This window comes from Schistocerca gregaria, chromosome 1 (assembly GCF_023897955.1).
Source record: "Schistocerca gregaria isolate iqSchGreg1 chromosome 1, iqSchGreg1.2, whole genome shotgun sequence".
NCBI classification, from domain to species: domain Eukaryota; kingdom Metazoa; phylum Arthropoda; class Insecta; order Orthoptera; family Acrididae; genus Schistocerca; species Schistocerca gregaria.
The window spans coordinates 668,711,929-668,730,256 of record NC_064920.1 but is presented as its reverse complement, the minus strand read 5'-3'; the positions used below and the strand labels follow the sequence as shown (position 1 = coordinate 668,730,256).

At 35.8% G+C, this 18,328-nt stretch overlaps 1 protein-coding gene across 9 annotated transcripts in view; it reads right to left on the bottom strand.

The window, feature by feature from the left end:
- Window positions 1–18,328, bottom strand: part of LOC126362397 (uncharacterized) — a 335,074-nt gene that overhangs the window by 22,904 nt on the left and 293,842 nt on the right. For all 9 annotated transcript variants that reach the window (XM_050007876.1, XM_050007883.1, XM_050007882.1 and 6 more), the window contains 2 exons: window positions 16,387–16,910; window positions 4,926–5,006 (listed from right to left, as the gene is read on the bottom strand). In XM_050007876.1, the coding sequence (XP_049863833.1) occupies window positions 4,926–5,006; window positions 16,387–16,910 (605 nt within the window). The remainder of the gene's footprint in view (window positions 1–4,925; window positions 5,007–16,386; window positions 16,911–18,328) is intronic.

The window sequence follows — 18,328 nt, the reverse complement described above, 5'->3', positions numbered from 1 at the left end:
AAGTAATTATCATTTATTTTATAGACCACTGATGATGTCCTCTATGAACAAACAAATAGTGTTTGGTCACATACAAAATAAACACTCAGTTGCAAGAGGCAGGTAATATTCACTAGCTAGTTTCATGCTCTATAGATCATTTGTAAGATTACTTGTAATGATGTGGAATGAGTCATTTTAGATTTACAAACACATTCATTTACAAATATGGCTACATGCTTATCATTTACAAAGTTTTTCTTTTTTATGTATATGTGAGTTAGTTACTCTATAGAAGTTCTCCAAGGAACAGAAGGAGTTGTCAAGTAAAAATTCTTTCAGTTTTTTTCAAATTTAACTTTTCTGTCAGTCAGAAATTTTCTATCACTGGTAAATGATCAGAAATTTTGGTTGCAGTATGGAGCACACCTTTTTGTTCTACGGATGACCTTAATGCGGAGTAATGAATGTTACTTCTTCTTCTTCTTCTTCTTCTTCTTCTTCTTCTGGTACTGTAATTCTGTACAGCATTTTGAACTGCTCTAGATTATTTACAACAAACTTCATGAGGGAATAAGTGTATTGTGTAGTAGCAGTAGTCAAAATGTATAATTCCTTAAACTGATGTCAGATAATTGTGGATGAACACCACATAATAAACACGTTTCTGGATGGTGAAGACTTTTTTCCATACAGATGAGTTACATCAGAACTTGGTTCCATATGACATTGAATGAAAATATGAAAAATATGCCAACTTACTGATATCTCTCTCCCCAAAACTTGCAATTATTCAAAGTGAAAATGTGGCTGAAAGAAGTTGTACTGGGAGTTGCAAAATGTGTTGCTTCCAGTTCATATTCTCATCAATATGGACACCTTAAAATTTTTGAAGTTTCCACTCTAGTTGTTATTTCCTCCTTACCATGGGTTATGCTTATCACTGTTGTAGTACCTCCAGATGTGCAGAACTGAATATGTTGTGTCTTTTCAAAATTCAAAGTGAGACTATTAGTAGCAAACAACTCAATATACTTGTAAGAGCATTATTGAACATTTCTTCCGTTGCCATATGTGTGTTTGGATTAATTATGATGCCAGTGCCAGCCACAAAAAGAACTAATTCTGCTTATTGTATATTAGACGGAAGATCGTTTACATACATGAGAAACAATAGTGGATATAAGATACAGCTTTATGGAACCCCATAAGTTATTTTTCCATAGTAAGAACAATATTCCCTGCTCACACGACTTGAATTATTAAACGCAACTTTCTGATTTCTTTTATTTACATATGATATTATCCATTGGCTAGCTATACCACCAATTTCACAAAAACCTTTGTTTATTCAGGAGAATATTATGACTTACACAGTCAAACGCCTTAGATAGGTCCCAGAAAATACCAACTGGTGCTGTTTTGTTACCAGTGCTTTTGAAATTTGGTGGGTAAATGTATAAATGGCAGTCTCAGTTGAGGATCTCTTCTGAAATCCAAACTATGATTTCCTGAGGATATTACTGTTGAGCAGATGGGACACTGTACTAGGATACATGACCTTCTCAAAAATCAGTACTGAAACTGATCTGTAACTGTCATATCTCCTATCACCCTTCTAGGAGACAGGTTTGATAATGGTGTACTCAATCTCACTGAAAAATGCCCAAGTTACTGACGCTTTAAATATTTGAGTAAAAGACAGCACTACTCATATGGGAACAAGTCTTTAGTAAATCATCAGTTACAGATGAGCTTTTATTTTTGGGAAAATATGTAATTTTCTTAATATCACAAGAAGTTGGTGAAACATTGATGTGATTAAATTTTATGCGAGTCGTTTTTTGAACATACTGCTTTGATTATTCTCTCGAATGTCTTGCCCTTATATTTTGTACCACATTTAAGAAATGATTATTAAACACATCTTCTACCAGTCACTGGTTATTTATCCATTTAAATTAATAGTGATATTATCATGTTTGGTGGTCTGTTGTCCTGTGTCATTTTTTGCTATGTCTCATAAGGATTAAAGTCTCTTCTTGGAATTACTGTTTCTGACATAATGTGCATGTTCCTTGATTTTTAAACAACTTTTTAACAAACATTCTGATTAGCTTATGTGGAAAGCATTTTCACACAATGATAAGAATTTATCATGGAATAAGTTAAATATTATGTCAGCATTTAGTTCATTATAAATTTCATTCCAGGCCCTCTCTCATAAGCTACCCTCAAAAACATTTGTCGAGGAGTCATTAATTATTCTAACTGATTTCCAGTATTTTATCTATATTGTATGGCACTATCTTACATATCCTAACAAATTAGGCATCATGATACGAAATAGCATTTGTTACTGGATATATGGCTATTTTCTTGCTTTCAACTTCATCAAAGAAGACATTATCAATTAAAGCCCTACTGTCTTTATGTCTCACTTTCTTTATCCACTTGTGTTGGAAACGTTTCCTGTCAGAAACCTTATGAAAATCTACACTGAAATCACTGCAGATTATAAATAGTTTGCTGCTGTTTGACAGACAGCGTACTAAGGAATCCATTTGGTTTATAAAGTGAACTATTTTTCAATATCAACTCACAAGAACAAACTTCATATTCTGTTCTCTATAAAATCTACTTGCTTCCATGTTCTTGAATTTGTGATCTGTCTTAATATATGTAAAAACTCCCTCTTTTACCATATTAGTTGTACATGAGTATGACAATAAAGCGCAATCTTTTATATGTAACTACCATAAACCTGTGGATGTGTAGTGCTCACACAGACCCAAGTTGTATATCTTTTTGGAGCTCTCTAAATTGTCCAAACAGGTAAAAGCTCTTCTACCTTGTTACTCAGTTCTCCAACATTCTTATGAAATATGCTAACCTTACTTTTCTGTGCGTTCTTAAACATTTTGTGGAACTCTTTTGTTATTTTAACTTCTTACACAACAGGGAACCTGATTCCTGATTTTAACCTAAAAGAAAGTACCCCTCTGACACCAGTAACCACACGGACCTTACTTTGTGTTATGGTGGTCCCTCTGAATATTTTAGCATGAAGCTCAACCAAACTAACTTCCTCTCTCACGTGTTGCCTATGTCTAGTATGCAAGCATCTCTGAACTGCACCAACATGCACAACACTCATATGAGGTTTCATTTCAGGCAGCAGCAGCCTGCTGAACTCGGTATTCACATGGCTCACGATAGTGTTAACCTAGGATTGGTCATGATGCTGTAGGACCTCCAAAAAACTAGTTCTTCCCTTCCTATCTCCAATAGCCAATCAAATTTATTAGATGCTGTAAGCCTGTAAGCTCAAAAGTAGTTGTAGTTTAAAAGCTGTTTCCCTTTCATCCATTTTTATCTGCATGATAAAACATAATTCAAGAAGCAATAATAAATACAATTCAAATAGCAAATGATGAAGAATGGGTGCAAATTCCTGCAACACAAAACTGCTGTATTTGATGACTGTCATATGTATACTTGCTTAACATGACAATATACAGTTTTAATTGATGCACTGGGTTACAGAGCCCTCCCAAAAATGTGTCATTTTTGATACAATTCTTTTTTCAAATGTTTCAGGAAATATGACGTCAGCTGATAAAACAGTTACCTCTACTTCACGTTATAAGTGTTTGCAGATGAGATGGCTGCCTTATTGTGGGAGAAAGCATTTCAATGATGAATCAACCCAGACTTTTCAAACTTGAAAAGACAAATACTTTAGGAAGAAGAGAAGGAAATAAAGAAATACACCTTCAAACTAGGCTGACAGCTCTTAAGACCACAGACTGATGCAAGTCTGCATGCAAAGCTCTAAATTCTTGTTTCAAACCTAAGATGACGATGAACTCTTAAAAATCTTACGTGGCAGAGTCTGTTATGTATACTTGAAATGGCAGGTCTGAGCAGTGTAGAAATGAAATGCCAAGGGAAGAAGAAGAAGATGATGATGATGATGAAGAAGAGGAGGAGGAAGAAGGATAAAACATTAAATAATTACGTTCAAATCATCATCATTCAAATCAAAAATGGGCAGATATGATGTATAGAATGGCAGGAGATTTCAGCTACAGAAATTTTTATGGAAAGTATGAGTTTAAATCTTTTTATTCTTCAATTCTAGCTTAAGTACTGCGATACATTAAGAAGTAGTTTGGACAGAGGAGGCAAGAAGCATCCAAGGAAATAAAATAGGATAAAAACAAATGGATGTCAAAGGATCAATGAATGAAAAATGAAAATAAGAAAGGCAAGGACAGAGGAGACTGTCAACTGATAATGCAGTGATCTTGAACACACAAACCAAGCAGACTATGGGGTGACGAAGCCAAGTTGGAATTCCTTATTACAATTTTCAGCAGCAGCAGCAGCACTGGGGCAAAGGAACAATATGTTTATTTTCTCTGGTGTCTATTTAGCAGTGGCTCAAACAGATCACATCAGAACAAGAGAATGAAGTGTGTAAAATGTATTTGTCAACCTGAGGAAATTTCACATATGTGAAGGCATTACTGTTCAGCAAGACAAGACAAACTTTTCTTAGAGCATGTGTTGGTTATGTGTTTCTTAGTATTATTGGAAGAACATTTTGTTAAGGAAAGAATGTGGAAGGCATCAAATAAGAAGTTGCCAACAGTGACTGATGGGTCAGACATGCACACTAAAAGGAGAGGAGGAAGAGTGAGACTATGGAAGAGATTGATGTTGAACTATCTCGATCTCAGCTTCCAATAACTGGGAAACAAACAACTAAAGTAACTTGCAATACTGATTTTTATTTTAATTTAATTTAGAAGTACAGTCACCATCTCCTCAGCTGCATATAACACAAACTTCATAAAGTGTATTCAACTTTTGTTAGCATAAAAGCTATGGAGAGAACATTATTCTGTTAAATTTAGCTTGCCTATTATATAAATACTTACCGTTTCTTGAAGGGAAATTTTGCTCTAAGCTTATTCAGAAGCTTGCCTTTGTTTTTACTGTCAATATTTAATTCACCAGCCCTAAAAACCAAAAGTAGATGAAAAATTAATAATGGAAAGTATAAGATGCATAAAACTTAAATACTCTCTATTTTGAAAGAACAAGATATGTTTGGAGGTGTACCTCTCATTTTAGTTTTATAATAATTTTATTTAATACTACATGTTATCAAACATGCATAAAGACGATCAATTTCTCATTAGTCTGTCAATCCCAGAAGCATACAACTTCAGTAATCAGATTAAAACAAAAAACAAAACATGAGCTAGTCTGATAAACACATTTTAATTTTATTGTATGAAACCTTGCTTGTTAAATACGGCACCAACACAAACTTTTAAGAAATTATATGTACTCTTCTCCAGTTTTTTATTCTGTACAACTATGTTCAGTCATTTTGTCATTTGTCTTAGGACTCCAGTCTGTAATGATTATTAAAACCATTGTTGCAATTTACATATTGTTTTTCTTTCATTTTCTATATAATAGACCCTCTTTTCTGAGCTTATAGTTAATGTAAAAGGTGTTGGTGTCTGCCACCAAAAGTTTTGTTTGACTCTCAATTCAAGTCTCATTTACAATATTATGTACAGGATAGATGCTAGTCACCATATAGTGTGTGTGTGTGTGTGTGTGTGTGTGTGTGTGTGTGTGTGTGTGTTTCCACTGTTTAATTTCATTTGCAGACGCACTCGGATCCTTACTTTATCTTAAAATTTTCTAACTCTGAAATGATATTCAAAAGATCACCATTCCATATAGCCACTTAATGATTTCATCTTTGAAACTTCTTAACAGATTAACCCTGTCTGCTGGATCAAGACACAAAAATGGGGCTGGATCAAGACACAAAAATGGGGGGCCTTTGTCTTTTAGGCCTAGTGCTATACCAATTGTGCTGTCCAAACAAAACTCAAGGCTCTGAAGTAGGGCTGGAAGGACAGATTGTGAGTCATGTTTGAATAGCTCAGTTGGTAGAACACCTAGTCCGTGAAAGGAAGAAGGTCCAGGTTCTAATCCTGGACCAGCATACAATTTTAATCTGCCAGAAAGTTTTGAATCAGCACATACTTTACTGCAGAATGAAAATTCTTCCTTCATTCTCTTCTATTTCCTGTACACTGTCCACCTTAATATTATAGTTCATAAATGCAGCTAAGAATAATTTCACACAAGAATGCAGAAGATGGAAATTACAGCCCTAGATAACACTCTCTCACTTAGTAACAGAGTGCCTATTCTTTATCTTTCACATTTCCATGTCATTATTACCTTATGGAAATGGAAGAGGATGTAGATGAAGATGAAATGGGAGATACAATACTGCGTGAAGAGTTTGACAGAGCACTGAAAGACCCGAGTCAAAACATGGCCCCCGGAGTAGACAACATTCCATTGGAACTACTGACGGCATTGGGAGAACCAGTCCTGACAAAACTCTACCATCTGGTGAGCAAGATGTATGAGACAGGCGAAATACCCTCAGACTTCAAGAAGAATATAATAATTCCAATCTCAAAGAAAGAAGGTGTTGACAGATGTAAAAATTACAGAACTATCAGTTTAATAAGTCACAGCTGCAAAATACTAACGCGAATTCTTTACAGACGAATGGAAAAACTAGTAGAAGCCGACCTCAAGGAAGATCAGTTTGGATTCCATAGAAATGTTGGAACCCGTGAGGCAATACTGACCCTACGACTTATTCTAGAAGCTAGATTAAGGAAGGGCAAACCTACATTTCTAGCATTTGTAGACTTAGAGAAAGCTTTTGACAATGTTGACTGGAATACTCTCTTTCAAATTCTGAAGGTGGCAGGGGTAAAATACAGGGAGCGAAAGGCTATTTACAATTTGTACAGAAAGATGAACATCAACAAAAGCAAAATGAGGATAATGGAATGTAGTCGAATTAAGTCAGGTGATGCTAAGGGAATTAGATTAGGAAATGAGACACTTAAAGTAGTAAAGGAGTTTTGCTATTTGGGGAGCAAAATAACTGATGATGGTCGAAGTAGAGAGGATATAAAATGTAGACTGGCAATGGCAAGTAAAGTGTTGCTGAAGAAGAGAAATTTGTTAACATCGAGTATAGATTTAAGTGTCAGGAAGACATTTCTGAAAGTATTTGTATGGAGTGTAGCCTTGTATGGAAGTGAAACATGGACAATAAATAGTTTGGACAAGAAGAGAATAGAAGCTTTCGAAATGTGATGCTACAGAAGAATGCTGAAGATTAGATGGGTAGATCACATAACTAATGAGGAGGTATTGAATAGGATTGGGGAGAAGAGAAGTTTGTGGTACAACTTGACCAGAAGAAGGGATCGGTTGGTAGGACATGTTCTGAGGCATCAAGGGATCATCAATTTAGTATTGGAGGGCAGCGTGGAGGGTAAAAATTGTAGAGGGAGACCAAGAGATGACTACACTAAGCAGATTCAGAAGGATGTAGGTTGCAGTAGGTACTGGGAGATGAAGCTTGCACAGGATAGAGTAGCATGGAGAGCTGCATCAAACCAGTCTCAGGACTGAAGACCACAACAACAACAACAACATTACCTTTATATTTCTCATCATTTATATCTTTATTGCTGATGGTTCTGGTAAAAAGAGACAAAATATCCCATCAGAGATGGGAGGGAAATTTGCAGACCACCACCACCACCACCACCACCAACGCCGCCTCCGCCTTTAGTTTTTCCATGTGCTACAGGCTTCAGTTATATACGTCCGTCACGCCTGCTTCTTTTCTAATGTCTTCTTGTCTTCTATTCATGTTTCATTAGCTTATTGATTTTGTTCACACTTATCTTCAGCAATCCCACAAAGAACTTCCTTGATCTGTGTACTATCCATTTGGCAAGCTATACTTCCTGACCACCGCCATTTCATTTTCAGAATTTAATCTTTCATGTCAGTTTGTTCCCTGTTCTATTTGTCTGTTCACCTGCTTCTGCTGTGATTTCCAATGTACACCTCTCTTGTTGAGCAACATTCAGTTTTTGAATGGTTCTCACTTAGAAGACCATGTCTCACAGCACTAAGTCAAAACTGTAAAACATGCTGATTATAAACTTTTTGTTTCAGGGCTTTTTTGAGAACAATAATTAGTTTGTCAAAAGCACTAGAGGCTGTTTTTACTTTTACGTCTTTTTCTTTTTGTGTCAATCCAGCCATTATCTCTAATTACCCAAAACTACAAAAATTTGTCAACCAGTTATTTGTAAATTTTTCGGCTGCATAATAAACTATAAGCAATTTAGCCAATTCATGCTATGTCCAATGAGTTCTCTCAAGTGAATATCTACTCTTATCTTTAAATGACATTATCAGTTAGTCATAAGGTAAACTACAAAAGTGTGAAGAGCCCAGACATAGATGATACTTAAGAAAGGGAAGAAAGGAGTGTGTCAAAAAAAAAAGGGTGTAAAAGACAAATTCTGCCCCACTTCAACTAACAATCACTTCTAGTCCAGCCTTAAGCCTTTCCTGCTTCCAACTCCTTGTCACATGGGTCACTTTTGTGCAAAACATTCTAGAACAAGAGCTGTCTCCTACATCTTTCCAGCACATCCAGCTATAGTTCTCTGTTCTGACAAATTTGTCCGCCCAATGGAAGAGCGCATTGCTCCTTGTAGAGAATGAATGGGGAAGCTGCAAGGCAGAATTTTTCAGGATAAACTTATTCATTGCTATCAATTGGTTTAACACTCTAGCAACCAAGCCCAAGCATAATTTGGGCCACAACACTGTCTTCAAAGGATTGCACCCAAATATGTCTTGGACAGCGATGTTTCATGACACTCAAACCATCTGTTGCTCGAAAATTGTGATGTTTCACATGAGAAAAATGTACATATGTCTCACTACCTGTCCATCGACAGGTGCTGCTCCCTGGTGTCAATTCAGTTCACAGAGTTACTTCAAACGTGAACCTAAGAGCAGCTGTCATGACTGAGCCACTGTATGCCTGTATAGTCGCACGATTCAAGTGTGTACTCTTTAAGGTTTTAATGTTTCCTGTAACTCTGCTAAAATATGCCATGCTTGTTGACTAAGAATGTTTGGAAACTCTAAATGAAGAATTGAGTCTGGATTGAAAGGATAAATATCTGAGTGGGAACAGTCTTAAGAAATTGGGAAAGGATTCTTTCAGAAACGCACAATACTGGTTCACTATAAGCAAAAGGACAAGACTTTCCTGATAAAATTCCTGCAACTAAGTTGAAGCAAAATTCAACATGGGTTTGCACAACTTGCTTAGAAAAGACAAGTCTACTGGAAAATTAGTGAAGAAAAACAAGCTGGTATTGCCCTGATTGCAACATCCCTGCATGCCAGACTGCTTCTGCTGACTTTTCCATATGGACGCCAATTACATGTGAAACTGTTCAACAAATTCACCTCACCACTTCATCATTATTGTAAAATTAGTAACCTATCACATAACTAAAATAAAGGTGAGAAATAAATCTTGAAGCTTTTCATTTTTAGTGTGTACTGCCTCAAACAAATATACACCAATAAGGTATAAATGGCTGGTTTTCTCTGCCCAGAATTTTTGTAAGTACTGCACCTTAAATTGTTAAGAACCATGAAAGAAGGCAGTATAAGTGGAAGAGACTTGAAGGCCCCAGAAGGTTTCGATTTAATGCTGAAAACCACAGGGGCTATGACTAAGGCCGTAATTTATTGATGATAGAATGTAACATTGCTCTCAAACAAGACATTCTTGCACTTTTGAGAAGCCCAAAATGACGTAGAGAGCCTGTGAACTTTTTACTGAACAACAAGTTTGTTAGCTAGTCTAATCCTTGCACATGTGTCCTCAAAGATGCTAATTTGCCCACCACAATCCTTACATGATACAACATGTCAAACTTGTTCTAACACACTCAAATCTAATAAAACATAAATATGTCTGCTTGTGTCTGTGTATGTGCGGATGGACATATGTGTGTGTGTGTGTGTGTGTGTGTGTGTGTGTGCGTGTGTGTGTGTGCGAGTGTACACCTGTCCTTTTTTTCCCCTAAGGGAAGTCTTTCCGCTCCCGGGATTGGAATGACTCCTTACCCTCTCCCTTAAAACCCACATCCTTTCATTTTTCCCTCTCCTTCCCTCTTTCCTGACGAAGCAACTGCCAGTTGCGAAAGCTCGTAATTCTGTGTGTGTGTTTGTGTGTTTTGTTCATGTGCCTGTCTGCCGGCGCTTTCCCGCTTGGTAATTCTTGGAATCTTTGTTTTTAATATATTTTTCCCATGTGGAAGTTTCTCTTTCTATTTTATTTAAAACATAACCTAAACTATTCACACAATCTCCTTTGTCAATGAATAAATCCTCATGGTTTCCAAGCTTCCTCCTCAAAGCACTAGTAGGCGTGTCGTTTTTGTGTGTCTGTGAAACATCTATTTCAAGATCAGCATTGGATTCAGAACCACTCAAATGCTGATTTACAAGAAAATGTCACTTATTAAAAGAACTCTTTCTTTTCATCATGTGGAAACAAAGAATAAGAATGTGTAATAGTACACCAAACCACTATGTTTACAGTTCAACATCTGTAAAACACTACAACCACAAAGTAAATCCACAAGATGCATGTGCAATACTGCCAATTCTTTTTACACAGTGCATCCAACCTCTTAAAATGAATTCAAGGAATAAATAGCTGAAAACCACAGCCTTGTAGATTGAATAGTTCCTGAGATAGCAAGTCACTGAAGAAAGACCGGATTTTTTTACACTTGTGCTATTAACTTTGAAATGATAAACTGTACACTTCCAATTGGAATTAATCAACGAATGACACATCAAATTATTCAGGACAGATCAAATATTATTAAGAGATAATAATCAGAAAATGTCACTTTTTGACCAATTTCACCATATGTACTCCCCTTAAGTTGTTCATCATTAGCACTTTCTAGCATATAAAATAAAATTTGCCAAAAGAATCATCGTTCTGTTAGGGAAAAACCGCAACACAACAAACTGTGGAACCAAATAGACAGCCATATTTGACTTTTTTTTAACTATGTCATGCATAGGTTAAGAGTACACTATAAGGCAGCCGAAAAGATTACATGTGTACTCTTACTGCACTCCTTTCATTTCTAACATTCTGTCTGAATAATTTTCTTTGCATCAAAACAATTTTTCTAGTGCAGGCATTTGTGTGGCCAAAATATGTGAGTTTCCTTCACTAGTAAATTAAATAGAAAACAATGTGTGTTTTGTTGTAATGCTGTTTCTTTTATTTAAAACCAATTTTATTTCCAAATATGTAGGAAGTGGAAAATGGAAAAATATAAGAGAAAAAGAGAAAGGAAGCTCATTTTACAGAGTCTATAATTGAAGAGGCAAGAAATAGAATTGTTAATGGGGAAGTAAAAGAAACATTGTGAAATGCTTGGGAACAAATGGCTGTATGCTAAGGAAGTGATTAAAAGCAGTAAGTAGTATCTTATTATTACTGTTATCATTTACCCACAGTGAGTGCTGTGTTCTGTTGGCCTTTCGGTGGAATGCAGTGTACCTAGTTCCAAAGAGATTTTTATTTATCTTAACAGAGTTATGCTCCCACATCATTACGCAGATTCAAAAGATGATCAATCCAGTCATGGAGAAAGAACTTCCAGATAACTGCCTGGACCTAGATGCCCGATTTTGTGGTCTGACCAGAAGAAAAATGATGAGGCTGGTATTCAGTTTTGCGGAGCAGAATAATCTTGATCACAGGTTCAAACAAACTGTAACACTGGCAGGAAGGGATTGGCTGACTGACTTTAGCAAGAGGCAGGGATTATCTCTTCATAATCCTGAGCTAAGAGTGCAGCTTGATGCAAATTATGAGTTTTAACAAAACCAAAGTAGACCAATTTTTTAATAATTTGGAGCCATATTACGATGTGAAAAAGTTTCAACCTAACAGAATCTTTCATTTTCAACATGGACGAGACATAACTGTCAACATTACCACACAAGATACCTAAAATTCTGTCTCCAAAAGGCAAGAAAACAGTTTGCAATGCAGTGTAAGGTGAAAGAGGAGAAACCGTAACAGCAACCTGCTGCTTCAGCCCCACAGAAATCTACATCCCACCAGTCTTGATTTTCCCTCATAAACATATGAAGCCAGAAATCTTCTCTAACGCTTCAGTAGGGACTTAAGCCTTGGTTTACAAGTCTGGTTTCATAAACTCCAAACTGTTTGTGCGGTGGTTGAAACACTTTGCTCAGCACATAAACCTGCGAACTAATGATTCTATACTCCTCACTTAGGCCAATCGTGGATCCTATTGCTCTCTTGAAGCCATTGCACTTTGCAGATAACAACATACCTCTTCTTTCCGTAGCTTCCCATTCCAGCCACAAGTCCCTGGACAAGAGGTTCTGGGGTCCTCTTAAATCAGTTTATGCAGTGGAAGCTAGGTAAGTTCATTGTTACTAATCCAGGAAGACCCATTAGACAGACAGATGTGAGACCCTTGTTTCAAGCTGTATATTCCAGAGCAGATGCAACCCAAACTATTGAGAAATCCTTTGAGTCAATGGGAATATTCCTGGGTCAATCCGGATGTCTTCATAGCAGAAGACTTTGCTCCAGTAGAACTTGCAGACAGAGCTGAATTTCCAACTACTAAAGAAAGCAAAGGAGTTCAACAAGAGCCCACAGACTGCTGCTTCTCAATGACTGACAGACCACAAATGTAGTTCAGAATGCTGATGTACAAGCAGAGATAGGCCTATTCAATATTTATCCACTTCCAAGAACACAGAAGCAAATGGCAAAAAATTTAATATTTTGTCTGGGTCTCTGTACATAAATGCATGGTTAGAAAAGTTAAACCAGAAAATAAATAACACTACTGAACAACACAGAGTCTCTAGGGATAATCTGGACTTAACCGTGCCATCGACTTCAGGAATAACCAGGTCCAAACCCAAGGAGGAATACAATGTTTTGAACTGTCCAGTGTGGGGTGAAGACTACAGAGGCTTGTCGTGGAGGATTAGATTAAGTGTGATAATTGTTCCCAATGGTGGCATGAAAAACACACAGGTTATGAAGGATGTGGTGAATTTTCTTGTGATTTATATTAGTGTGTATGCTTTCTCTACATATCACAATTGAGGTGACTGAGTATGGAAGAGCAGTGTCTTACACATGTGACATTTAATGTATGTGTTAAAAGTTAGGCAGCTGTACTGATATATGTTGTTCCTAAATAAACTAGAAATAATTTGTTACAAGAGAAGTTGGTTTTTACCTTCTTATCTAGGAGATATGAGTGATTAAATAGGAAGTGCATACTTTTTCTGGACTTACCCTATCTTAGAATATAGACTGAACATATTGACAGAAATAGCATTTGTAAAGTTGCTGAATATGAAAGGGAAGCATGAAAAGGGAGTGAGACAGAACTGTAATGTATCCCCAATTTTATTCACTTACATATTGTGCAAATATTAATTAGATGATACTGGAGGAATTGGACAAGGAAATAGGCACTAAAAGTAGTAGCTGAGTTTTGCTATTTGGGCAGCAAAATAACTGACTATGGCTGATATAGAGAGGACATATGCACTCTGGCAATAGCAAGAAAAAGAGTTTATGAAAATGAGAAAATTATTAACACTGAATATAATGTCAAAGGTTAGGAAATCTTTCTTGGATTGCAACCTTATATCTAAATAAAATACAGATGATATAAAGAGAATATTTCAACCTTTACCATGTCAAAGTTAGATTTTTAGAAGGTAACACAGATAACTTCTCCTCGTCTTGTGCTTGTGAATATCTCTGTTATTTTCAGACTAAAATAGATTGTTAATAAGAAGTTTTGTAACCAAATAAACATTCTAAAGAAGAGGCACTGAATAAAATCAGGAATAAAACAAACTTCTGACAACTCAATTAAAAGAAGGATTTGTTAATACGACACATATGGAGGCACCGATGAATCTTCAATTTGGTAATTAGAGGGGAGGGGGGAGTGTGAGGGGTAAAAACTGTTTCAAACAGATGTAGGTTCCAGTAGTTACGCAAAGATGAAGGGGCTTGCATATGGCAGACTAGTGTGAAGAGCTGCATCAAACCAGTACACAACAGCCATAGGCCACTTTCGAATTCAATGCCAAGTATCAGTATATGTATTTTCAAGAAAAAGATATTCTCTTCTAAGTAACAAGATAAGAACTACTGGAAAAATAATAAAATGGTGGGCAGGAAAAATTAAGAAATTTCTTTTAAAAGTTTTTAATGAGTTTCCAAAGGGAACTCCCAAACTGCAGATAGCATTAATGATTTTTCAGGAACCAAGATTTACAATAATAACTGTATGCTCATTTAAAAAAAAGAAAGAAAAGATACCTTTACAAACGATGACACAGGCATAATAAAATGACAAAAGAGTAAATGTAAAAATGTTTGATATAATAAAATTGACACTAAAAATAAAAGTCAGCTACATATCAGCATATTATGGAGACCAAATCCTTCTATGATTGAAATATGTGCCTTCCATACGCCATCAAGAACAACACAATCCTTCAAATACTTGACAGCCATAATCAGTTACCTACGAAAAGTGTAGAATAGATATGCCCACATGAGGATGTCATCTCCAGATTGTATGAAGGCCACACCTTTGGACAAGTAGTGCATAAAAACAAATAAATAAATAAATTTGCATGCACTTCTGCTCCAAAAATGAGACAAGCTGCTTATGATATCCCGAAAACTTCAAGGAGATCTGTTTTAAGGGCTGGGCAATGTGTCCCTTGTGCGTCCATTGGTGATGCAATACATTTATCCATTAATGTCATTTATCATTGCCAATATTTTTGATTTTCTCAATAAATAAAGGAAAGAAAGAACATAAAATGAGGATCAAACAATTGCTACAAGGACGTCACCACTTAACATTAGCACAAATAGGATTGGGATATAGAAGTAACAATGTATTGAACAACCTACTGGAGTGTATTAACTGCTTGGTGGGTACCCTAATGTGGTTAGATTTTACAATGAATTAAAGAGAATTCTCTCGGGTAACTATTTTAACAGTAGAAAATTATTTTCACATGCATTACTAAAATTAATGTATTGAGATGTAATGTAATTAACATTAACACTGTACAGTCTTCCTTTACAGATCCTAGAAACCTCACCTCCTTGGAATTCCATTCATGCAAAATATGTTTTACAAAAAACTCACAGAGAAAGGTAAATTCAAGAAGCAGATATGAAGTTAATGAGAAAAGACACAACTAGAGAAACTGTGGCATTAAAATACCCATGTCAGATGCAATAAACATACTTAACTCCCATAGTTTAGCATGTGCACAATGAAAATGAAGACCACTAAGATAGATTTTTTTTTTTTAAAAACAGGTAAATGAAAGGATAAAGACCAAAGTAAAGTTCCAATAAATTTTGCTAGAAACAGTGAAGAAGGAGTGGACAGAGTAGGCTTTATATGGGAAGTAATCTGAGAAAAACATGGATATAGGAACAGTAAGGGTTGGTGAGGACTTGAATCCACATCTGGTGAACTGAAGTTCAACAGTGCCAATTATCTCTGAACCAATAATGAAACCTGTTCCCGGTCTCTTATGAGACACCATTAGATAAAGACTTGTCATTCTCATTTGAATAATTCAGTACATGAAACATTATTAAAGGTTTGTTTATAAATTGCATAACATGATTACTTTATATTCTACCTATAGCTCATACTTATTCACTGAAGTTTGTGGCAAAAAAGCATGTACCATGATACACATAAGAGACTCTTCACAATGCAATTAAAACACATTATGAACATGGTGGCTAAAGAGTAATAACTTTGATTCCATACAGAACCATTGTGCATAGTGACTGTATTATTGTACAGAAGGATAGGAATACAGCAATCACTTACAATCCCAATGTTTTTTTATATAATTCTTGCATATCTAGTTTTTCAGCTATAAATAGCCATCTTCAGTGCTAAAATACAAGGAAATTACAGACTTACAATTGATTTATGTAAAACGATATGTAAAACACTGTTTATCCAATGCAAATGACCAATTTTAGCCAACATACCTTATGAGCCAGCTCTAATCCAACAAACTCATGCCACCATATTACTCCCCCCCCCTCCTGGTATACAGGCAGAAGGAAACTGAGGTTGCTGTTTACAGCAGCTTCGGTTTGCGTGATGTAGTGTAAGTAAAACCTTCTATAGTCCAAAAACTAACTAACTTAGTTTCTATCCGATATACATAATAGTTTAAAACCCATTTTTATTAAATAAAATAAGTAATTATTTTAGCACTGAAGGCGGCTATAAACTATCATGACATTCACTAACAGTGACAAGAGATAAGATATTTGGTATATACTCTTACCTTTGTTTTGGCAATGTAGTTACTGGAGATACACTGGGTACTGTGAATGGTGCTGCATGCTGTGGGTATGGATACGGCATTGGCATAGGTTGTGGGTAGTTCATTGTCAATTGGTGTGGGTAGTTTATTGGCACATGTGCCATATAGTTTACTGGTGCAGACTGCATGAAATTAAATGTTGTTCCAGGCACCGAACCTATTCCTGAACTGAATTCATTTTTCTTATCTGTGTGTACTGCAGGCACTGTCACGTGACTCTTTTTCCCTTCTGTTCCTTTAGTATGTCCATACTGAAGTAGTGCTCCCTCTAACGAAGGAATTAGTTTTGGTATGTCTTGTACTTCTGATGGTGCTTGTGTTTTCATTTGATGAGGTGGCATTTCACCAGCATAAGGAAAAGCAAAATTGGATGGGGATGTTATTTCTTTATTTGCAATTGGTAAGACTGGTGCTAAACTGCTCTCAGTTTTAAGTGAAGCCGCACCCAGTTGACTCACATCAGATGTATGCACTGAATTTGGCAACTGTAAAAAGAAAGAGGAAGAAATAACCAGCTAAACAAAACATCTAGTCAAGAATTTTACAGCTAAGCATGGTTTAAAACAATGTACAAAATTAAATTGTTGAGTGACACCACAGCAAGTAATGGCATTTACTTCATTGGTAATTAAAAGTCAGAACAAATAACTGGCTAATATCAATGCTTGGTTGAGTACCTAATGTAGACTTGCAAACTATTCGACATAACATCTTTTTAACATGTGAATGTCTGTATCAGGTTCAAACATAACATCATATTCTAAGGCACATTAGGCTCTGAAGACTTCAGCATATCATTTCCACAACACACTACTGAACAATAATTGCATTCTTAAACACCTTGGTTTATACATTTAGAAAAAAAATTGATAATACACAAATTTAAAGATAAAGGTGACAAAAATTATGATAAAATATAATTTGGTGAAGAGTGTGTGTCTAACACTCACTTTAATTGGAACAATTAACCCTAGACAGAATGTCGCATAAAACAATGAGACACCACAAATTAATTTTAAGACAGAAATACCTCCATTGAGTACTGAAGGCAAAGTTCAACAATGGCAAAATTCAACCATGGCAAAGTTCAACCATAAGAAATTGTGTGTGAACTGGTGCAGACATCTGTGGAATATCTTCCCTATCTAGGGCGGTGGGTATCAAAAAATACTTCAGCTCAATGTACTTGATAAAATAATGGCTTCACTTTAATGTTGTTATCAAGCCTGTATGAAATTTTTCCAGGGAAATAGCACCAGAGGCAAGCAATATGTCTTGTTGATATGCCACACTCAACAGTGTGCGGGGAAAATTTATGGGTGTGCCTCATTCGAACGGCCACAATAATAGTACATAAATCCCTATAATAATTTTTTTCTCCAAAATTTCTTGTCAAACAAACAAAAAAGTGATATCACTGAACTTTCATAATAGAGATCTGCTATTTTGGTGTATGAAACGATAACAAAAATATGGTTCCATTATGAAATAATGTTAATACCTTTATCTTGGGATCAATGAAGATGTTTCACAAGGTCTATTTCTCTATGGAAAAAGAGATTATTATTATATTTACTGAATCAAAACTTTTTTGCGGTAAAAAATGATGTGTGCTTCACCCTGCATACTGTAGTGTGTAAAGTTATACAAATGTTCAGATTATAAACGAAGAAATATGGAAGTAACCCCCATAATTTTCAATGTGGAAAATTAGTGCTAGTCATAATTAGATATAATTATACTTTACAGAAGTACCCTGCAATGGGTGCTCCTACCAATTGGTGAATAAATTGACTCATATTATATGACTGAAGGCTCTCCTTCATTGTATGATCTATGGAACACCAAATGTAAAAGAATGATGATTAGTTGGAACTCTTAATATCCTTTTCAATACTCCAAT